The sequence below is a fragment of the Pyxicephalus adspersus genome, chromosome 11, assembly GCF_032062135.1.
Source record: "Pyxicephalus adspersus chromosome 11, UCB_Pads_2.0, whole genome shotgun sequence".
Classification (NCBI taxonomy): Eukaryota; Metazoa; Chordata; class Amphibia; order Anura; family Pyxicephalidae; genus Pyxicephalus; species Pyxicephalus adspersus.
Genome location: NC_092868.1, coordinates 7,219,345 through 7,244,176, shown reverse-complemented (window position 1 = coordinate 7,244,176; position 24,832 = coordinate 7,219,345). Strand labels below are relative to the sequence as shown.

Sequence of the window (24,832 nt, the reverse complement as noted above, 5' to 3'; positions counted from 1 at the left end):
AAAGAAAGTACAACTGAAATGTTTTTGAGAGGAATGAAAATAATTATTTGTAAAAATAACTAGTACTGCATAACTTACCCTAATGTGGGCAAGTGGGAGAATGATAACCATTTAACTAATTTATTTCCATCATTACTTTAACCTAAAGTTGCAGAAAAAGAAAAAAAACTTTTAGAAAAGTCTCCTAAATTGGTTTTAAATGGGAATAATGCCCCCCATACAATGGTGGCTAGAATAAAGGATACATAAATCATCATCCCAGAGTCATACATTTGGATTTTCAATTCGGTGTTGGCTCCAGAATTATGTAGACATCATCAAACCAGAGATCTATTTGGCACAGTTTGTGGAAGCCATAGTATCTTCTGGAAGAACCCTTGGCTTCCACTGATCCCAACTGGGAATAGACGGACTATGATCTAGGTTCTATTAATTGTCCATGATTTTCATAAAAAAACTTTCTTTACTTTCGTTACTTTCAGCAAAAAAACTTACAAAAGCTAGATGTTTTCTAAAAGCACAGAATATTACTGGGTTTTAAAGCTTTAAAGTAAAGATAACAGTGACTACTGATCCAGGGAACATCCGATTGACTCATGGAATCAGGAAGGAATTTTTTTTCCCCAGATGGAGCAAATTGTACCAGGGTTTTTTTTTGCCTTCCTCTGGATCAACTATGTCTATACGGTTTTATATCTGGGATATATTATTGGTTGAACTTGATGGACTTATGTCTTTTTTTCAACCTGACTTACCATGTAACTGTAATACTATGTAATGGTTTCAGCATACTTAAAAAATGACTGTTTAGGAATGACCGCTGTGCTTTGCTATGGTGGAGAACACAGTTGAGTAAAGCTCACTCCTCCACCCCTCCCATCTCTATAAAATACAATGGCTCCTTGTGTACACCACTTGTTAGTTATTCTGTCATTGGAATCAAGCATAAAAGATCTGACCCAGGATATCTAAATGGTCAAGGCACCAGACTGAAGAGCTTTCTTTTTACTGAGTGTGGGTACTCTGGTCTCATTATAGGAGTGTGGGTTCAAATCCTATTGTTGACAACGCACATCAAGGTTGTTCTCCAGCAGCCACTGTAATTATTGTCTGTGACAAATCTGCAAACATTAAAGTGGAACCAAACCAAGAAAAAACTCACACTAATCTTTACTTTCCTCAGAGCCTCCGGATTTCTCTGGTGCTTTTGGGTCCCGTGCAGTCCTGGAATCCGCCTTCGTGTTGGACGCTGCCATCCTCTTACATCTTCCATCTTCTTCTGGCTACATCACCCGATCTAGGACTGTGCAGATGTGTGATCGAATGACGTATACTGCTCTAAATGGAAAAAAATAGTGCATACTTGCCATTTTTTTCCCATTACAGGAAATTTCCAGAGATAAGAAGCCTCCTGGGATGTGTGACATAGGAACTCCAGGAGGCTCTGTGGTCTCATTTTGTTATGACTGCCACAGCAGGAAGAAAGAAGCGCAAGGCATCAATCTTTTTTTTTAAAAAAGGCTAAAAAAAATAATAAAATAAATAAATTTTTTAACTTACATAAAAGGGTTGTCTATCCTTTTATGTAAAGTAAAAATCTTGATATTCTTGGAACTTGTGTCAGTATTTATGGATTTTCCCATGTCGTGCAGCCCATGAGTGTTGAACACAAGCTCCACTATAACCTTTAAGAAATAGTGTCTCTGTGAAACCTGCAGCTTTAACAACCTGATTCAAAGTTATTTTGGTAGATAAAGCTCTGTGAATGACAATGTGTTTAGTATTCTAAAATGGTTTTATTCTAGTAACCCTTTGTCCCCATTGACCCCAATACAATGGTTTAGCAGGGGTTCCCTGATTCAAGAAAACATATTTTCAAAGGTTCCCCTGGGGGAAAAAGATTGAGAAAGGCTTATCTAGGATATAACGATGGCTAACTGAACTGGCCACTGTTCATTTAATGTATATCTGAACCAAACAATGAAAGTAATATTACAGTACATATACTGTATACATATACATTACAGTATTATAGTACAGCCTCACACAAACAAATCTATTTTTTATTTAATTTTATTGTTCGGTTTTTAAAGCCTTTTATGTACCTTTTGCTTTTTCTTGTGCAGATCTTATGGTTATTAAGGTTACCACTTTTTACTCCAATGCCCCATGGTACAATAGGCTGGCCCTTGGTGACCTCAGGTCCTGCATCGTACATAGCCACATTGGTAAAGCGAAGACCAGAAAAGAGTGCCAAATGTTCCAATAGTAAAGAAATCTGCAACAAGGGAAATATGGCAAATATTTTTAATTTATGACTTCCAAGAGTAGTCAATATTTGTATAGCCCTACTATATAGAATGGGGGAGTTGCCAAAATGGTAACGGAGTTCAGTTTTAAGCATGAAGTGTTACTACTGTTCCTTAAAAGGGATTTTCTTTTCCTAAACACACATATGTTATCACCATAATAGGGATCAGTATTCAATATATGGTATTTGCTAAAAGTATTCACAGATATAAAGATATGATGATAATGTACACAAAAAGTGATCTAAATCTAGAGAATCCATGTTTGCGGAAAAGTCACTTAAAAACAACTCTTTCCAGTTCAGACATCATACAAGGTATCCGCACGTCTGCACGCCCTCTGTCACCCTATAGCATACACAGTTAAGATGAGAACATAAATATAGCAATTGAACTTCAGCAATGGAATGTTTGAGATTCCTTAATGCCTTCAAAAGCCTTAAAAAATAACATCATAATATGTTGATATAGCTGATCAAGTTCCATTTGACATTGAAACAAAAAAAATAAATAAATAAAACTGGCTATTCAACTAGCTTTACGTCTTCAAGTTCTTAATGTACAAACAAGCAGATGCTCCTCCCTACATATGGGGCAAACATTTCAGATTTTTTCCCAACTTTAAATGTTTAGAATATTGCAGAAAAGAGTGACCGAAGAAAGGATTGCCTGAGCTTCCAGCATGGTCTCCAGATTTTTATTTGCTTGTTTTTTTGCTGGACTTGTAGCACAGGGTAAGTAAATTCTACTACAACTCCAAATTTTTGTTAAAGGTTTTAAGAAATGCTAATATGATAACAATAATACAGTTAGACTACATACACATGTCAAATGATTCTAGGTTGATAATCATCTCAGAGCTGATTTCAGATGTGAATCTGGTGTGTAAAGTCCTCTTTTTTTATTCATCTTGGCGGTCGTAATGAAAGTGAGGGAGAGAGAGCACAGCGGGGTGCTGCTCCATGGTTCTCCCCTTCCATAGAGCAGAACAGTTCTGTATGCACAATGTGCGTCCAGTCTTTTGTCATTGGAAAGGATTGTGAAAGATCCTTTCTAGTGATAATTATTGAACATGTGTATTTAACCTTATCATTGTTTTTGTTATTATTATCATTATCTTAGTATTACTACCTTTCTGACCTGATACAAAAATACACCCCTACCCACAATGTTTGCACTTCCATTGACTTAATAATGCCTTCCTCACTCATAACCTCGTCACATGCATGGCTGCAAAAATTATTTCGGACTGCCCCGACTCTCTGGAACTCACTCCCTCCTCCTATTGGGCTTGCTCCTACTTTCTGCTCATTTAAAACGGTCATACCCCCCGATATAGTGTACTACTTCCCCCACCTCTTAGATTGTAAGCTCTTATGGACAGGACCCTTAACTCCTTCTGTGTCATTGTTTGTTTCTGTTCTTTCATTTGCAACATTTCATTTCATTTCTATTTAATGCACAGTGCTATAATGTAAGTGTAATATTTTGTTTTTTTTAAACGAATAGTAATAAGATTATCTTAACAATAGTGAACATCATTGTCAAGTATATATATTTACATTTATGAAAATTAAATTAAATTGGTTTGTATTACTTTTTTTACCTTAATATTGTTTTACAACTAATTGTTATTCTTTTATTTGTATTCTTTTTGTTGTTATTATTCTAGTAAGAATGATAATGAATACTATTATTATTTTTTTTTTTTTTTTTTATTATTATTATGGATGACAATAATATTGCTAGGTATACACATAGAAATGCTAAATAAAAAATAAAGGAAAATTAAATTGTGTCTTCTTCTCCTTATTATTATTATTATTATTATTATTATTAATAATAATAATAATAATAATTATAATAATAATAATAATAATAATAATAATAATATTGGTCTTTATTGGTATTATTAATACCTAATATATAGATATAAATATAAATAAATATATATATATATATATGTATTTATATACAACAAATTAAAACTTGTTTTTTTTTCATTTTCTAAGTTCATTAACTTTGTATTTATTCATAGCTTTATTAATCATATTGGTATAATTATTACCATTTAACATCCGGTATATTATCTGCAAATGTATTAAAGTCTCTCATTAAAATGTTTAACAGGTTTTTCCATAAGCTGCACCAACTGTTCTGATTATAGTACTAATTGTATAGGCTCTTTGATAACATGTGACTCAGGATTCGATGCCTGCACAAACCAGTTAACAATGTCAGTAGGTAAGCTCCAGATTCAAACAATAAAGACAAAAGTTGTTTTTTTATTCTCTCTCTCTCTCTCTCTCTCTCTATATATATATATATATATATATATATATATATATAATGCATTTCTAAGGTGTCAAAACTTTCTCGGCATTTCATATTAGAGTTGTCAGTATTCTGTGCAAATGTAAAAGACCTTGGGTTGCTGTGCTTTTAGAGAAGTAGCCATGATTGCCAACCAATCCTTTACACATCTTGCTTTTTGTTGTTGCATTGTCTTCCAGTTCTTTTTCTTCTTCTAATTATTCAACAATTAACATACATTTTCTGTACCTATGTTAATAAAATGATTGAATGGAGAACCTATGAATACCACATTCCAATCATTGTAATAGCACAAGTAAAAGGCCTAATTGGTTCAAAATTGGATTTTAAATTAGATTTGAATTAAATTTTGAATTCCAAATTCTGCTTCCTGGAATTTTACTTTAAAATAATATAAAAAAAATATTCAATATTGTTTTGATGTTGCAGTGAAAAACAACAAATCTTACAACCTCCTAGTATAGCAATAAATTGACCAACATTTCTTTCATTTTTTGATTTTCTGTACTTGCTGAAAAACTTCTGAGCCAAAAAGAAACTACTAACATCATCAATCCATTAAAAAATATTTTTTTCAATATTTGACATTGGATTTAACTATTTTTAGCAAGGAGTGGATATCTTCTGCATTTGAACACAATGATGCATCACTAATGAGTATATTTGCAACATTTCAGGGTCGAACAGTACAGTGTTTCACTTAAAAAGAACATGCGGGTACTCTAAAAGCTGCAACTGGACTTCTTCATTCATCATTTTAGCTGTCACAGCAATAATTGAAAGGTCATGTTGCACAACTGATGGCTGTGAACCTCCAATAAAAAACTGTATGTATTATTAGCCAGTGCCCTAAAACATTTATATGAATAGCCTCATCAATGTATTTTCCGAAACAATTTTTGTAATATTTGTGTTACAAAGAATGTATTTTATTTGCATAATTTATTAATGTTTTTATTTTATGGGTAAATCTCTTTTGAATAACAATTTAACTAAGTAATTCAATATAAAAAATACACAAATAAAATACAAAACCATAAGAAGCATAACAACACGCACATTTCCTGGTGGGAATCAATTACTGCCATTGAAACACGCATGGGCCTAGAAGACTTCCACAAGGGAATGTTTGAAGGAATGTCTTGTTTCCCATTTTATAAATGCAACCCTATAAAGAATATTAACTAAGCAGTGAATGTGACATATTTTAACATTCTGTGAATTTTTGAAAAGCAGGCTGCGGAGTGGAACCTGCATTGTACTTTTTTGCTTAACACTGCAGAGATTTTCTGTAAGTGGTGTTAAGTTGGTCATACGACCTTTATAAAATAGAAAGAGGGAGAATAGAAGGGGTTTGATGGCTAGAGTTATAATTATGTATTCATATAAAATTTGTTAGACATATTTACATGCTTCCCTTGCCTATTGTGTAGTCAAGGGATTGGGATATCCATACTATACATCAAAATACTATCAGTCAGTCTCTTTCACCCGACACGTTTCACCTAAATTGGCTTATTCAGAGGTATTTTATGAACTAAACGGTTTTGATGTAGGTATTGTTCAAAATAGGGGCACATTAAAAAAATTTTTGAATGGCTTAACATGGCTTCTAGATCATGTAGATAAGAAAGAGAATAGGGTTAATTCTGGTCTTAGGTATGCTAGACTTTGGGTATACAATGACTCTTATAGATATTAGTGTCTCCACATATGCAGTGCCAATAAGTCTCTCTTTTTTAGAAAGGGAACAAAACCAATTGTTTCTAGGAAAAATTACAGATATGTCTTTCAAAAGGGATAGATTAGACCAGGGGTGTCAAACTCAAATACACAGTGGGCCAAAATTAAAAACTTAGACAAAGTTGCGGGCCAAACTGGATGCTGAAATAGCAGAGCTTCAACAATTTCCTGCGTCTATAAGACAGTCCAGTGCAGGGCCACGTATAGACAGATAGGCCGCTGGTCTATAGACACGAGTGATGCCGCTACTACAATTTCCGGCATTACTTGCGTCTATAAGACAGTCCAATGTGGGGCCATGCACAGGAAGAGAGCCCGCTGGTCTATAGACACGAGTGATGCTGGGAATTGTAGTAGCGGCGCTATTTCAATGCAGCAGCGGGCCAGCTGCAATTAATATTTAGGATTCCTTTGGAGGCCAAAAAAAGATTTGGCCCGTGGGCCAGAGTTTGACACCCCTGGTTTAGACTTAGAAATTGACGATCTATTCGTGGAGCATTGTTCAGCCAAAGCCTTTAAACATATCATACAGGACTGGGCTAATTTTTGGTTTCACACATTTATTTTTATTGAGCTCTTCCATTTTCGGACTCCTGTGCCCAGTAAAACACATATTTGTAACATGCATCACATAAAATTACGGTTGTATGGAAAATCAGGTTTGATAAAATTCCACAGCTCATTCTAATTTCTATATAAATAGTAAATTATATCGATGTTTTGTTCTAGACTTTCCTGTCAATGGAGCAAAGTGCCCCACAATTTTTACTAATACAACTGGTACTTACACCGGAGAAATGATAGACTGTGTTGGAGAGCAGAATCAATGTTTCAATGGCACACAAATTACAAGCTCGGGTAACTATAATTTTCTTTTATATGTATTTCTATTATTTTATTACTCATCACATTTTTACTTAAAAAACAAACCCTCTCAAAAAAAATAAATGTTGAGCTTACCAGCCCTTTGATATGGTTGGGATACTGCTTGGGATTTCCGTTGAAAAAACATTCTCATTGATTGTTTGAACAGGTATTTTCAACACAGTTTCTGGGTGATCCAAATAACCTAACTGAATATTTTTGGAAGTGTGGGGGAAACTGAAGTGTCCAGATGAACCTATCCAAACACATGAGCCTGAATTATTAAAACTCTCCAAGGCTGGAGAGGATACACTTTCATCAGTGAAGCTGGGTGATCCAGCAAACCTGGATTTTGATTTGATTTCCTTAAAGTCGTTTGCTATTTGTTAGCAAATGTTTTCAATTCTGAACATGATCCATTCCAGGTCTGCTGGATCACCCAGATTCACTGATGAAAGTGTATCCTCTTCAGCCTTGGAAAACCTTAATAAATTAGGGCCATGGAGTGTATGCAAACCCCTTGCAGAATGTATCCTGGCTCGAGAATTTAGCATATGACCCAAGTTCTGCAAAGGCAAAAATGCTACAAAGTATACAATACAGTGTGGGGTGAGTGACCCTAACTATCTTGTCAGTAATAGATCTGTCAACCCTATATTAAGTCAAAATGAAGAAATAATGAGAAAAGACTGGGGTTTACTTGGCAAAAAGAGATATTCAAATATAATAATTTAAATAACATTAAAGGGAAAATCACAATAGGAATCAATTACAAAAACAAAAAAGGGATATAAAAGACATTCAGTCTAAGGCATCCATGAACTGCTATAGGTAGGGAAATGCCTTACTTACTAAACAATCAGTGGTCTGACTAAGATTTGCAAGATTTGCTCAGATTTCTCTACCCGATGCGTTTCACCAGAAGGCTTCTTCAGGGGATGAGAAGAGGTTTTTTATCCTTAATTATCAACAATATGCCAGGTTCAAAAAGAACAAACTCCTTAGGTCAAACCACCTAAGTAGCAGAAATTGATCCCTATTGTGATTTGCACTTTGGATGTTATATAAATGAATATATTCGAATATCTCTTTTTGCCAAGTAAACCCCAGTCTTTTCTCATTATTTTTTTAAAAAATACACAATATAGATTGCTTCTGCAAAGTCTTCCTAAAGCATGTGACCTTCAGTATGGGTACAATAGAAATCTTTGTTTGAACAGCAGGCAGTAATGCATTTGAAATGTTTCTGGGCTTACAGAACCATAGTTTCATTTACAACAGCCAATGAGAAAACTTTAAATTGCTTTCCTTGGGCTCACTTTCCTTTGCCTCCATTCAGTCCAAAAGATCAAAAGTGAACGGAGGCAAATTTGAGCAACTTTTATTTTTATTAAGAAATAGAATATTATGACATGTATATCCTGGTGTTGCTGCAAACATTGGGGTTGATTGATCAAAGCTCTCCAAGGCTGAAGAGGATCCATCTGATGGAGGTGATCCAGCAAACCTTGAATAAATCTGGTCTAGGATTTAAAATATTTGCTAGCAAATAGCAAATGACTTTGAAGAAAACTTTTCCAGGTTTGCTGGATCACCCAGCTTACTGATGAAAGTGATTCCTTTCCAGCTTTAGAGAGCTTTAAAAAATCAGGCCCATTGTATAGGTTGTATTTATCTTTGTCCCTGAGGAAGAGAACACAGATCTGTGAACGCGTTGAGTTACCTTTAGCTCTTCAAAAAGTTCTTCTTTTAACTTTGTTACTTAACTTGTCGTTGGACTAAACTTAAATAAGTAGAGTGGAGCCTATTCAAAACCTCAATTGCTTTTTGAGCCAGGAAAAAGAATGCAGATCAAGCAATTTGATCCTATTCATCTTTTACTTGTGATTATTGTGGAGAAAATACAGAATATAGAGATGGACTGTCAACCAATAGTTTGTCATCAGTGATTTTTATGCACATAGCTCTTTTAAAGGTTTTAGAGCCTATCTTGACATTTAATTTTTTTAATTTTTTTGAACAGGAAACAGTACTAGAAATGTGGCAGTGCAAGGCTGCTCTACTCAGTCATTATGTGAATACGCCTCATATTATAGCAACCCTGCCACCAACATCTTTCAACAGGTCAGCTGTGTAAATGCCTCCATCACTGCTTTGACCACCACCTCTACCTCCACCTCCAATACAAACTCTACCATTGCTACATCAACATCTGGAAATATAAAGATTTCTTTTGGTATTTGTTTTTTATTACAATTTTTAAGCTATTTATTTAGAGAATAAACATTATTTGTATCAGAAAAACGAATCGGTGTTAATAAATGCATCCTGATGTAACTGTTAGACCTTGAAATCTGACTCAGATTTATTATTATTATTATTATTATTATTATTAAACAGGATTTATATAGCGCCAACATATTACGCAGCGCTGTACATTAAATAGATTTATGTTTTATTTGTTGCATGTGTGGCAACCCATAAAGCTTTTGTAAAGGTAAGTACACTGAGTTTAACATGAGTCACCATGTCACAGGTTGGTATTGCTGAGTAATAAATACAGGTAGTTACATAAGAGATAGGGACTGTAGGTTTATTTCTTAAGTTGAATTTGTATGTAAATCAGAACAGGTACATTATTTTGATAAATGTAATTAGGACAGATGTTTGTCTCAACATAATATTAGGCAGTGTGGTGTCAGTTAATGTATATCCTCACTGTGAGCTAATCACAAACAAATAAAAAAAAAAAAAAGAAAAATTTTATAGAGCCTAGACATTCATGAACTTCTGGAGCAAGCTGTGCTTTGATATGAAAATAGCAGAATTTGTAAACTGTAGAATTTGTCCTGGTCAATACCGACTTACAAGATGTTGCAGAAGAGCTTATAAGATCACCAAAAGAGTGATCATAAGATCATCAGCAAAAGATTTCTTCTGCAAGTCATGCGAACCGCCAACTCCCCTATCAAGCCTCCGTCCTGCACATGAGTGAGCAGGGAAGCCCTGTTTGTATCTAGGAGTTGTCCGTATGTTTGATGTCCTTAACTCAGGACTACCTGTACATATTGTCAGCAAAATGTACTTAAGATCATCTCCCTGGGGTATAACAATAATTGAATGATTTTGGTTAAAAATCAAGGCTTAATCACATGCATGGGTATCTAAAATGTAAATGATGTTTTTTAGGTCTGCTGTGCAGAGATTTACAGAAAAAAAACAGCCTGGGATCTGGGCGATCTTTAAAGATAAATAGCTATAGGAGCCATACACAGCCATCTGTAACCTGGCTGCTTTTAAAATGAAAGGACACCAAATAGCCCCCCCTTCTAACCATACTGTGCTTCAGCCAACAATGGGGGGCATAGTAGAGGAAAAGGGCTTCATGTCCAAGAGAAGGTCATAAGACCCTGCGTATGGGTGGGGCTCGTTGGCCATTTAATAATGCCCTAATACCCTCCCTCTCTTCCTGGGGGACTGGCTACCTAGTACCCTTTGCCCATGCCATGGCAGAGATAAATAAAGTCTTAGAAACACTTTAAGAAAAAATATTTTCATATAAAAAACATATAAAAACACAACCAATATTTTACATTTACAACACAAATAGGGGGGATCATGCAACACTGTCTTCCTGTGCTAAACTGAATGGATAACAAATGCTCACATTCAGTTAGGATTTGAAGATTCTGAACTTTTGCTCATTTCAGTCAAACAGTGCATGAATTAAAATGAGGCAAATTTAGGTAATATTCAAATTACTTGGCAGTATTGCCGAATGTGGCTAGGGGTAAAAAGTACATGGTAAAAGCAGTAACCCAGAGCCTTACTGGGGTAGCTATAAACAAGAAAAAAACCCACTTACCTGGTCCCATCGGTGTCCTCTGCTGTCCTGCTGGTCCGTGCCCATCCATGGGCCGCTTCCTGTGCCTTTGATCTTCTGTAGGCCAGTGCACTGACATTCCCGGGGAGTTCCTGGTGACGTCGGTGTGGGAGGAGCGGCAGGAAACTCAAAAAATTTTGTATTGGGTTCAATACAAAATAACTGTATTGAATCCAATACAAAGTAATAATTATATAATATATATATATAATACATGCTATTGTACAGTTATAGTACAGGTCTCAGTATTTTTATGCACCGTTATTTTAACAGATTTTTGTGTTTTGAAGCTTAAAGTTTATTATAAAATTTATGAAATATTGGACATATTTCAGTGAGTTATGCCTAAGAATTATAGGCCTACAATGTAAAATAAATTTCAATGCAAAACAACATACCACTTTTGGTGTAAAAATACGTACAGAATTATACCACCAGGGAGGTTATTTTATAGTTGTCGAAATGTATTTTATTTTTCAAGAAAAGGGTAAAATTAATAAATAAAGGCTGAGCTGTGGAAAATCAATGTGAATAAATCTATCACTTTACATAAATGGTGGGCTGGGGCAATGCAGAGTGAAAACAGAAAAATTCCTTTTTCCAATGACAGCACCAGCAAAACCAGTTCTGCCGGTTACATTCCTATGTCATTGACTTCACCAGTGTCCAGAGGTTCTGCAGATTGTATGACTTCATATAACAATATTTATATTTTTGTTTTTTATAGTTATGTCGTGGAATGCAAGCTGAGTTTAAAATATAAATAATTCCACTAAATAAATGAGTATGTAACTACGGCGTTCTAAATAAAAATACCAAAAAAAAAACTGCAGTACCCAATATCAACCAATAAGTGGCATGTTTGCCTCTGCAGACAATTTAAAGTGCAATAACAGAGTGCAGCATAGAGATAGACAGGAGCGAATAATTTATCAACATAAGATTCACCCAACATTTACATTTGTCATAATTCATTCCAGCATTGTATGATTAAAGAGTAAAAGCAATTCAAACAATTTCTAGTTAATTCAAGTTAATGTAAAAATGTGTTCATTTGGGTAACAGTTAAGTAAATCTTGTTTGAAAACATTTTCACCACTTTAATATGTTTTATTTTATTTTTGAATTTAATATTTATTATTTTTTTGTAATAATTTTATTTTAAAATTAGCTGCATATAATAGCAGATTAATGAAATCAATTAAAACATTAGATTAAACAATATTGAAAAAATGAATAATATAATTTAAAAATAATAAATAAGTAATAATTTTTAGGAGTGCTAAAAAAACTATTAAAAACCATAAAAATATAGGCAAAAATGCTTAATTGCTTAAAATTACTTTTGTTGCCTAAGTGTTCCACCTGGCGCGCTCAATGGGAAGAGGGAGGTAGTGGGGCCTGCTGATCAGATAAGTCACACTCACCACTAATAAAGAGGTAATAATAATTACCACTGACATCAATGGAGGGGTAATTTTGCTACACAGACATTACAATTCTGCCACCAATGTTGGGGTCTTAATTACTACTCCTACACCATTGATGGGGTTTTATTTGCTACCACTTTTATTGATGCTGTAAGAAATAATATTATTAAAAATTTAGTGACATTGGGAAATTATAACATGTATTGTGAAGGAGGAGTCAAGAATAAAAGAGAATAAAACATATAAATTAATTATTGAATACCCAAAGACCCCTCTATACAGGGCTGGTGCCATGATAATGAGTGGTGGCATTTCCCTGGAAGTATCAATTGCAGACTTAATGAGTTCCAATGTTTAGGGCAAACTACACCATCCTGTTGGGCCTTTAAATCCGGCCTGTCAATCTTTGGTATAAAAATTGTCTACTGGCAATAATGGGTGACCAACAACACTGTTCCCTCTGAAATTGAAAATAATTTGAATGTACGTTTTCTTATTACTTCTGGGTAATGGCTTTTACACATAATTTATATCAGTTCATACAAACACTCTCCACTCATATCAAACTGTCCAGGTCCATCTGAAAAGTTTTACAACTCCTTGTGGCCCCTGAGCCACCCCTGTGTTAGAAGCTACCTAAAACAAGATACATTGTTGGGGATGTGTTTTCTGCTTTTTGGTTCATAAAGGGTGAGCAGGTAGCAATAATTGACAGACCAGTACTTTATGATAACTCCTAGGGGAGAAAAAAGTAAAAATATGGCCCTGCCAGAATATATAATAAATAAAGAAATGCAGATTTATATGGTCTGATTCAGTCAGATACATTTGTTCAAACTTTATATCCTAATTTATATCATTTGTAAAAAAAAAAACAAAACAAAAAAAAAAAAACAGGAACAAAGAAAAACAGGTGAAAAGTGGTGGTCATGGGACAATGGTCCTAGTTGCTCTTTAATGTCCAGAATGTATATATATGATTCATTGACAAAATACATAATATCATTTCCTTTATAACCCCCCTATAAAGAGGCCAGTAGGAATGAGCGGGTGAGTTTTTGAAACTCACCCGTGCGGCAAATTCGGCCGTTCTCGCTTACCGAAATTTTAAGTGAAAACGGCTGGGTAAATTCGCAGTTCCAGGTTGAATTTTAAAATCAAATTTTTTTTAAAAATCTGTCTGATTTTTAGAAGAGTGTGTGATCTGCGGCACTAGAAAGGTAATTACCCTCTAGTGCCCCGGGTATCACAAACAGGAGGATTCCCAGGGAATCCTGTGAATCCCCTGTGAATCCTACTGTTACAATTTCCTCGATCTTCCGATCGTTTTGCAAAATTGGTTCGTCGCAATTTTGTGGAACCATCGGAAGTTCAAGGAAATTTCCGGGAGAATGTCAGAGACATTCTCGCTCATCCTCAGAGGCAAGCAATCCCAAATATTCTGATTTCAGAGATGAAAGAAAACTGTTAGCAGACAGAAAGCACACAGTTTCACTTAGGGAATTTTTATTTTCTTGGCTGAATTTTTTTTCACGCCCTAATTACTTAGAACTTCAAGATTCTTGAGAATTGCACATTGAGCCCATTATATTGTATAGATAAGAATAGCAGTGTTGGAAATGACCAAACAGTGATAACTTCAGTGACGGAGCTACACACCCTCAGGTGCAGCTCTTATGACGAATCTCTGTTTTCCCTGAGTGCATAGAATGTATTACAGCTTGTTCCACCCCAGGAAGGTGTGTCAAGACAAAGGTATCCATAGAAAAACAAATCACGCTCAGGATTACAGACTACTGCCGTGTCCAGCATGACTCTGTGTCGAGTTCCAAATAAACCCTACAAATTCCTGTGTGAGAAGGGACAGAGGAAAGCTGATGTAGAAGAGAATTATTCATTTTAGTGGTGGAACCATGTAGCTGGCATGTCCTGGAGGCAAAGATTAAAGAAAAAAGAAATGTTTAAAAAAATAAATAAAAAAAACATATATATAGTAAAAGAAATAATAAAAAATACAAACAAATACATAATAAAATATAAAACAATAGATAATAAAATAAAAAAAAAACAGATAATACAACAAAATAATAAATAGGTAATAAAAAAAAATGTGCTTGCATTTGGTTTGATGATTGGATGCAGTTGCATAGTTACATAGTAGGTTAGGTTGCAAAAAGACCATCAAAGTCCATCAAGTTCAACCACTAGGGAAATAAACAAAACCCTATAAGACATAGTTGGTCCAGAGGAAGGCAATTTGCTTCAACAGGGGGAAAAAATCCATCCTGATTCCAAGGGCAGGAGCAGTAGCACAGTGAATCCTAAACAACTACCAAAAAAAAAATGATCACCATATTTTCCATCTTAGTCCTGGTGATCCCTTTTTGAAGGCAACTCCTGTCTACTCCAGAGCTGGCCAAAGGGCATTTTTTAGGACATTGCCTGCATATCAACCCTGATTTAGTAAAGCTCTCCCAGGCTGGAGAGAATACACTTTCATTAGTGAAGCAGGGTGATCCAGCAAGCCTGGAATGGATCTGATCCAGAATTAAAGAATCTGATGCCCATGTGACAAGGTGACACAGGAAACAGAGTACAGGACAACACATTGTCACCCTATAACAAGGTGTTTGAGCAAGGACCTTCAGAGCAGGATCAGCACCTAATATTTTAAAGAAAGCTGCAGATTTAAGGTGTGTCGAAGGTTTGGTAGTGAAGGTATTAATCTTCTTGAACCATCTTCTGTGTCTCACAGGTATGGAATGTGACAGATGGTGACAGTACATCTGTCTACACACCTTAAAGTTCTGCTTTTTCTGCATTTACCTCATTGCCACACCATTGCCAAAACCAAAGGTCCCACCTCCTTTGACTCTGATCATCATAAAATAACTCATAAACAACATGCTGATCAGTGAAATCAACAGTGCACAACACGAGCTGAGTGACCTGCTACAAGGATGAGACTAACCGTGGGAACAATCATAGGGATTGTAGGGATCTGTGTGCTTATGGGTAGAGGTGAGTCTTGCAATATCTATCTGTATCTATCAATTCATCCTATATCTATCTCTCAATGTATCCTATATTAATCTATCCCAGTGGTGTCCACAGGTATGAGACTCATTGCGAGTAATTGTAGGTATCATAGGGATCTATCTATCTATCATCTATCTATCTATCTATCTATCTATCTATCTATCTATCTATCTATCTATCTATCTATCTATATATGTTCATACCTAATATTATTGTGTTTACCTAATATGTGTATCCAAAAACATTATTATCTTTTTCTTTTCTTTTCTTTTCTTTCTTTCTTTCTTTCTTTCTTTCTTTCTTTCTTTCTTTCTTTCTTTCTTTCTTTCTTCTTTTTCTCTTTCTTTCTTTCTTTCTTTCTTTCTTTCTTTCTTTTCTTTCTTTCTTTCTTTCTTTCTTTCTTTCTTTCTTTCTTTCTTTCTTTCTTTCTTTTCTTTCTTTCTTTCTTTCTTTCTTTCTTTCTTTCTTTCTTTCTTTCTTTCTTTCTTTCTTTCTTCTTTTTCTCTTTCTTTCTTTTCTTTCTTTCTTATATCTCTATCCAAAAACATTAATATCTTTCTTTCTCTCTCTTTTTTTCATTTTTAATTCCCTTTGCTTATCTGCTTAGCTTTTTATACAATATTGGCTATGCAATATCTTATACCATAATACATGTAATAATTACATTCCAGCAACTTGTCAGGCAAGCTTTTTGCCCTCAAGGGAGCTTCTGTGTACGTTGCATTGGGCTACATTTTTTTTCCCCAGGTAGTTTCTTTTTTCAGATGGATATAATCATATATACATAAATGCCTATATACTGTATACACATACACTGTCTGACTAAAAAAGTCACACACTCCAATATTTTGTTGGACCACTATTAGCTATTAATATGGCTCACATTCACAGTGGTATCATATCAATAGGCCTATGCAATGCCACAACATTAATTTCTATCCACAGTTGATTAGTTTTTGATAAAATCCTGTATTGATATCTTGTATCAGATCTGTATCAGGATATTCAGGGAGCCAGCTGAACTAATTTTTGGGCACATGCCGTTACTGATCCTTGACCTGATCAACTGAAGAAACCCCAGATCATAACACTGCCCCCACAGGTACCCTAGATCATACCACTGCCCCCCAGGCACCCCAGATCATAACACTGCTACCAACAGTACCTCAGATCATAACACTGCCCCCCCAGGGACCCCAGATCATAAAACTGCCCCCACAGACACCCCAGATCATAACAATGTCCCTACATGCACCCCAGATCATACCACTGACCCAACAGGCTCCCCAAATCATTACAATGCCCCCGCAGACACCCCAGATCATAACACTGCCCCCACAGGCAACCCATATCATAACACTGCCCCCACAGGCACCCCAAATCATTACACTGCCCCCACGAACACCCCAGATCAACATACTGACCCAACAGGCAACCCATATCATAACACTGCCCACACAGACACCCCAGATCAACACACTGACCCAATAGGCAACCCATACCATAACACTGCCCCCACAGGCACCCCAGATCATAACACTGCCCCCACAGGCACCCCAGATCATAACACTGCCCCCACAGGCACCCCAGATCATAACACTGCCCCCACAGGCAACCCATATCAGAACACTGCCCCCACAGGCACCCCAGATCATTACACTGCCCACACGGGTTTGGGGACTTTTTTGGCAAGGCATTGTATACATATGCAGTGTACATACCAACGAGTCAGATCTAAAATACATTTTTATACTGTTTGTTCTGTTTTAGGTCAGGCACTAAGATGTTGGCAGTGTAGCAGTTACAATGATACAAACTGCAATGGCAAAATTACAGAATGCCCCGCCTCTTTAGGTGCATGTGCCACTACTCTAATCCGGAACAGAGGTAAGTCCCTTATTGCATTCATATACTGTGCAGACCTGTACAAATGCAGTCTACATAGAATTTTACAAGAATCCTGTTTCACTACTTTTTCATTATACTACATTGAAGTTGATGTATATGTTGTTACAATTCTTGAGGGTTCATTTATAAAGTACAAACTGATTTAAAAAAATGAAACAAGAGTAGAAAAACTAAGTTGGGGGAGAACCCAATAAACAAAATCATGTGACCAGCCTCTATTCTAATTACAAAGTTCTCTTTTCTGCATTACTAAGCGCAGTTATTGGCACACTGCATGCCACATATTCTCTGCCTTCATTTTATAAATGGCCTGTAAAATGCATCCCGTGGTGGGGTCACATTAAAGTCTATAGCGGATAGCTATATCGGGTCAGTGTCACAAATGGCCTATAAAGGTGCTTTCTATGATGATTACATTTGTTCCTCTTGGTTAAGTATTTATATTTTATGTACTTTTTTTATCTTAAAGGATTACGTTGGACGAGCTATTTCCAAATCAAATCCTGTGTAAATATGTCTGAGTGTTTCAGTCATGGAAGAGTGACAGGTCTATATGAAGAAAAGTCATTTAATACGTCATGCTGCTTCAGTGACAACTGTAATACCTATGTTCCAGCTTGTAAGTAATTTAGTTTTATGTTTTGCTTCCATTTTATGCTCAAACATACTTAACATTCCAATTTCGAGATATTATATCTATAGGTAAATCTCATTTTTATTACGATAACAATACAATAGCAATACCAATAACATAATAAGAAGTAGTCAAAAACCTTGTTGTGTTGTTTTATACCCCAACTGGGAATATTTTAATTCTCTTCTGCTCTGTCTACACATAGGAAATAAAATCTTTCCAAAATAAGGGGACCTCCCTTCTAAGCCAACTATTGCACTTTGGTTTTTATTTTTCCATTTAAGTGAAATTGTTTATCAGGAAAAATAATAATTTAGATCATATATTGGTTGACTTAAACAGTAATAAAAACCTCAGCAAAAAAAGAAACAAAAAGGTCACCAAACCCATGGTAAAAGAGACTAAACTTTTTCTTCTTTTCTTTCCTGAATCCTATTCCTTCCTTGTAACCCAACCAGAACATTGACCTCAACAGTTTATGAGTCCCAAGGTATAATAAAAATGCCATATAGAGCAATAAATCCTTACATGGTAATTCCATATATCTAAATAGAAAATAAAAAATTAAAAAAAAAGTTATGGGTTCGGTAAACCCAAGTATATGTAAATCAAATTGATGACATAACGTGACATAAAAAGGCATTGTACTACTCCATGTTATCCAACCATCGTCCACAGGGCCTGGCTTACAGGGTCCGTCCGTTCCCCCGAAACACAATACTAAACCATATGAAAAAAACAAAACTTTCTCCCCTTTGTTAATGACTAATGCCACAGGCCACAATGGAGGTTAGTTTCAAGCACCCTTATCTACATTTTACTAAGTTTGTCCTTTTTTTTTCTTCAAAAAGTATCAATACCAGTCATACCAGTGGGAATAAATGGACCATGTACATCCCAATAAATATGACAATTAGTTACTTCATACAAGTGAATGGATTTTCTAGATACCGTTTCAGCATAAATTAATATGGAAAGGCTTTTTTATTTTAATATTTTTTTTTTAATTTTAATAGTCTTTTGAAAATATAATAATTAATAATATTAATATGATTTTTCTTTTAATCAGTGCCTGTTGTAAATCTGACCTTGAATGGCCTATTGTGCCCTTCTTACGTTGCCACCAGGATGGAACCTTGCGATTTTAAGAATGTTTCTGCATGCACTGGTGATCAAGATCGGTGTGTTCGATATTCATCTACTACCACGATAGGTAAGTCTTTACTGATAGTGAAAGATGACATAATGAATGTGTATGTAACCTAACAATGGACTTCTCTAAATAGGTCCCTTTTGGTCTGTTAAACTTTTGGTCTGTAAAAAAAAAAATTAAAGTGTTACCAAAAAAAATTATCAGTTACCCAAAATCTAAAGCAGCCACCACACCTAAGGACGGGTATGCTGCAGAATAGTACATTTTTTTTACATTTAGATACATTGTATAGAAGGCAATAGTGGTCCTGACCAATTATATGATGCTAGCAAATTAGATGCCTCCACCACCATGACTTTTCTTGGGCCCAATGCAAAGGCTCATATTATGCCAATAACTCTTCTTCTTATCAGGCCGTCGATTCCGTGCTGTGCACCACCACTGTAGTATTCAATACAGCCTATTTTGCCCAGCAATGTAACTTGCAGCAGCAAAGAGTATAAAGAAATAGCAGCAGCCCCTGCTCCCCATTAGCCGTGCAGCCTGATGTATTTTATGGCATCCCCAGCATCCATTGTTAGGCTGTGCACAATTGAAGCGGATTCTAGAGGATTATCATCTCCTGTCATTGGCTGCTGGGCCTTTATAGTCTCGCTGCTCCTAGAAACCAGTCCCTGTCGTAGTGTATAGCTGGGCTAATTTGTACTGAGTATGTTTGTCCTTGTGTACTTCGTCTGGTGGATGGATAATCTGTTATGATCTCTGGCTCTGAATTCTGGACTAGTCTATTGTAATCTTGGTACTTCTATCTGTGGGCTCTTGGTCTGCTGCCAGACCATGTCTAGACACCATCTTTTGCGCAGTCCTTCGGGCACTTGAGTGCTGGGAGACGCAACCTGTCTCCCGAGGCTGAGCGGGGACTCACTAAAGGTGAAGACTGCGGCGTTAAATTGGGGGACTGGTGTCTGTGGAATAATAGGGCTGACCAGAGCCATACAATTATTTTGTGAAGTACACATAGCGATATATGTTTAAAATCAGTAGATACTATTTATTTTCCCCTCCTTCTAAACCGATCTTACCTACCAATCACCACAGTTGCCTCATTTCTATTTATTTATTTAGGTTCCTCAAAGTCCAGTCTTTTCTTTGGTGGATGTGCCTCAGAGAGTGTATGCGTCACAGAGAAGAGCTTCGTATCAGCTGATGATGTTAGCTTTGAAATGAAGAGGACCTGTTATAATAGTGCCAGTAGACTTGCTTACGGCATGCCGGTTATTTTTCTAATATTAAAAGCACTGATTGGTTCATACATCTCATGAAGATGAAGATCTACAAGACTTTGTATGGTTCTGCCTGCCTGAATTGCACTGATGAGTTGCTCTTGGCTACGGAATAACTCCAATGGTTTATGGGGGGAATATGAACAAAAAATAAATGGATAATTTTTTGGAAATGGAAAATGGAAGAGAAACGTCCTTGCTCTCTGTTTATTTGAGAAAAAAGCAGCTCCAATCAACAAATAAACCAATGACTGGATAGAACTTCACCAAAAGAATTATTGCAGTCCATTAACTTCACTTGTAAGCTGTGCTTTATAATATTCATTATATATCCATTTCAGACATGGTCAGAATTAGGTAATTCAACCACTTGAAAATTTTACATATGGCAGCCAAACTGAAAAGTTTAGAACCCAGGTCAGCTGACTAACATTAAAAAAATTGGTTTGATGAAGCTTCATATACCTAAATAACATATCTTGATTTATGACCTCCTTGGATTTTGTTAAAATGCTCCGGAGAAGACCTCACCAAAGTCACAAGGATAAGGATGGGAATGGATGACAACACAAACAGGATAATTTTACCAAATATTTGACAGTGGTGTGTATGGTCTACATACCAAGGCAGACAGTGACTTTCCTTCAAACATCAGTTTTAAATTGCACTTTCTATCCACAAGCCTTTGACAAAAGATAACTGAGGTCCCTGAAGCTAGTGTTGTGTTTACGCTCTAAGCTTTAGACAAAAAGTACAAATACATTGTCGATTGTTTACTTTTGATATCCCATTCTTTCTTTGAGCTAATAAAGTTTTCACCCCTGTGCCCAATTTGTCAAGACTGGAGATAATACACTTTCATCAGTAAAGCTGGGTGATCCAGCAAACCTGTTAGTAAATGTTTTCAATTCTGTACCAGATCCATTCCAGGTTTGCTGGATCACTCAGCTTTACTAAAAGTGTGTTTTTTCCAGCTTTGGAGAGCTTTAATAAATTAGGGCCCTGGAATGAGAAATTTAGGGTACGGAAACTTTTGTCCATTCTTTATTAGTTGATTTGCTTATCACATCCCATGGTTGTTGTGTTTTTAGTCATGCAGTGCTACATTATTTATTTTTGTTTTACAACTTTGTATTATTAAAAAAGAAACATTTTATTTGTCTATTATTTTTCTGTTCATTCTACACATCACCTCTTGAAATAATAATTGGTCCTAAATAAATCACATGTGAACCTTTTGTTGATGTGATAGTTGCTAAATTGTTGGTAAAGGTATGAGGCATGTAATTCATTAATATTCATGTATGTATTCAAATGTAGGTCACATTGGGATCCACATAATCAGAGGGACATTAGGGTTAAAATAAAAATGTAGTAATGCTTTGCCACAGCACTTGACATTTAAGTTCCTTTCTATTCATTGATAGTGGCTTTTTGTTGGCCAAAAACACTCTCTAACTTTAACTAGTAGTTTAAGGATAAGCGAGCGAGTTTTTAAAGCTCGATCCCGCAGCAAATTCAGGAGAGAATGGCCAGTGTAAATTTGCCAATCGAGCTTGAATTAAAAAAAAAAAATTAAAATAATTCAAAAACAAAAAGGTTGCGGGCTGTGCTGATCATCTAATGCAGTGCTGGCTTCATTCACTGGTCAGTGCAATCCCCAGCACTAGAGGGGACAAATCTTCCCATTCAAAACCTCTGGTGCTCTCTGATTGGCTGATTGAGGAAATCAGGGAGCACTGGAGATTTTGAATGGGGGAAACATCCCCATTTAACCTCAAACAGGAGTCCCAGGGCTGCAAGAATGATTGCAGCTCTGAGAATCCACTGCGATCCCCGAGGCACTAGAGGTTAATGAATCTCTAGTGCCTGTGGATCGCAGTGGAACTGCAGAAGAACTCTCAATGGAGAGTTCTTCATTGAGAGTTCTTCAAACAGGATTCCCAGGGCTGAAAGAATGATTGCAGCTCTGAGAATCCACTGCAATCCTGGGGCACTAGAGGTTAATTAACCTCTAGTGCTGGGGGAGCTTCTCAATGAATGTGGCCACGGCACTAGAAGTTATTAATTAACCTCTAGTACTCCGGGGATCGCAAACAGTAGGATTCCCAGGGAATCCTGTAAATCCCCTGTGAATCTTCCTGTTAAAATTTCCTCGATCTTCCAATGGTTTTGCGAAATCGGTTCGCCGAAATTTCGTTGAACCATCGGAAGTTCGAGGAAATTTTTGCGAGAATGTCAGAGGCTCATCCCTATTGCAGCTTAACTCCAAGTGTCAAAGCGGTGTTTCAGTATCATACTTTACATTGCTGTACCAAAAAACACAACTGCTCTTCAGTTGGAATACACATGACCCTCACTGTATAATTCCACTATGACCTTTAAAATGAAAAATAATTGCAATGAAAGGTTTGGAAGATAATGTGTGCCAGAGCTGATCGTATTTGAACATTTAATTGTCTCTTTTAATTTTCTGTAATCCTTGATTCTTGTTCGGTTTTGGCTCCTACATACTGAAGAATGTGCACAACCATGAAGAACTTCCCTCTTTCTTTGGCCTCCTGAAAATGGTAAAAGATGGGAAAGGACAATATATGTCAATAAATTTGTTTCATGATTTCTTACAGGTATGTCTACCATGTAGCCTACATCTTGAGTCTGATTTTAAATGGTCTTTTTAGGAACACAGTGATCTATTGGAGCCCACTTGTGGCCAAATTCTGAAACTCTTCCTATTCTCGTATCTACCCCTTTTACTTTTATTGGATCCACCCAATCCCCTAACGATCACTTGATACCAAAGCTTCCTAACATGGGAACTACTGATCCACCACTAGGAAATGACCATCTTAAGCATGCAGACAAGGGTACATACATTTACATTGCTGCAACTGTTAGACAGGAATGTAACAGTAATGGGCCCCAAAGACCCCTAAATAGTACTATTGGTCTTATATCTAAAGGTAAAATATATATATATATATGAGCGAGCAAATTTTTTAAATTCGGTCTAGCTGCGAGTTGGGTGGTTCTTGCTTACCAAACATGTAGATAAAAACAGCCTTTGTAAATTCAGCCACCAAGACTGAATTTTTGGGACCTACAAGACCAACCAAGGGAGCGAAACTGACAGCTCCGCTCCCCTGATTGCTGTTGCCGTCCTGTACTGTGTGTTCCTGCATAGAGTTTCTTGATCCAGGAACACAGTGTGAGTCTCGCTGGCTGCTCATGAATGAATGCTGCGTGGGAAAAATCCTCTGATTTTTCCCACGGCCGCGTTCATTCATAAATGCAAGCCATATGACTCTGGACTCCTTGAGGAGGAGTATCGGGGTTGAATTTTTGAGTGGAGCCGTGAAAATCCTCCACTCAGTGAGAGATCCCTGGGCACCACAGGTTAGAATGAGGCCCTGCCCTCATTCTGACCTGTAGTGCCCGTAGATCGCTCACTGACAGGAGGATTCCCACGGCTGTGTTTATGAATGCAGCCGCCATAATCCTCCTATAGTGATTTTCAATGGTTTTGGAACTTCGAGGGGCATTCTCTCTCATCTCTAATAATTATATATCCATTTTTATTTATGACATTCTCTACGTTTAAAGTGGTAAACCTTAACTGAGGGTTCAAGTATATTTAGTCCAGTAAGCCCTTAATAAATCTAGCAATCCCATCCTCTTTAGCTAGAAGTGACTATCTGTACGAACTAATGAGGCTCAGTGGTGAAGCATTCAGTTTTCAAGTAATGTTTTGCATTGTGTAGGAACAAGTTTGCTTGAGTGCCCGCCTTATAAGCAGTACTTAGTCTATCTTTTGTATGATGGGGTATGGAGAAACAGCTGACCCACTTGGTGGATGGTCAATCTCAGGGATGTAAGAGGAAAGTACAGGTTCATTTCCAATTTTGCCCCTTTATTTTCCACTAGTAGTTCCAGGCTCATTATACTAAACACCATCACCCCCTACCAAAATAAATCTCACTTTCTCCGTACATTGCATTTGAGCATTTTTTTTTTAGGAAGGTGGGAACTGATTCATGGCTTAAGGCCACCACCTTCTCCAATGCTCCTACACAGAAAAGCAGGAAATAAGGGAAGCTGGAAATAAGGGAAGCTTTTGTGTCCCCATGTACATGCCCAGGAACCCACTTTTGTCTGAACCCTTTCCTGATTCCAAGTATTTGCGAATAAGGACCAGACCTGTTTTCTTCTCTCAAGTCTAGATATGCTTACCTTCTGTCACCTCCCACGTATA

The 24,832-nt window shown here is 36.4% G+C and overlaps 1 protein-coding gene across 1 annotated transcript; it reads left to right on the top strand.

Annotated features, from left to right (window-relative positions):
- The first annotated feature begins 15,484 nt into the window (after positions 1-15,484).
- On the top strand, positions 15,485-21,730 carry LOC140340907 (phospholipase A2 inhibitor and Ly6/PLAUR domain-containing protein-like). The gene is made up of 5 exons (XM_072426347.1): positions 15,485-15,584; positions 17,373-17,489; positions 17,980-18,129; positions 19,214-19,357; positions 20,423-21,730. The coding sequence occupies exons 1-5, from the start codon at positions 15,524-15,526 to the stop codon at positions 20,617-20,619; spliced, it is 669 nt and encodes a 222-aa protein (XP_072282448.1). The 5' UTR covers positions 15,485-15,523; the 3' UTR covers positions 20,620-21,730.
- The last annotated feature ends 3,102 nt before the right edge of the window (positions 21,731-24,832 follow it).

Bases quoted from the DNA above. Each gene is read 5' to 3' on its own strand.
- LOC140340907 (XM_072426347.1), top strand. From the start codon at position 15,524: ATGAGACTAACCGTGGGAACAATCATAGGGATTGTAGGGATCTGTGTG. The intron at 15,585-17,372 runs GTGAGTCTTGCA...GTTCTGTTTTAG, and splicing joins CTGTGTGCTTATGGGTAGAG to GTCAGGCACTAAGATGTTGG. The intron at 19,358-20,422 runs GTAAGTCTTTAC...TTATTTATTTAG, and splicing joins TTCATCTACTACCACGATAG to GTTCCTCAAAGTCCAGTCTT.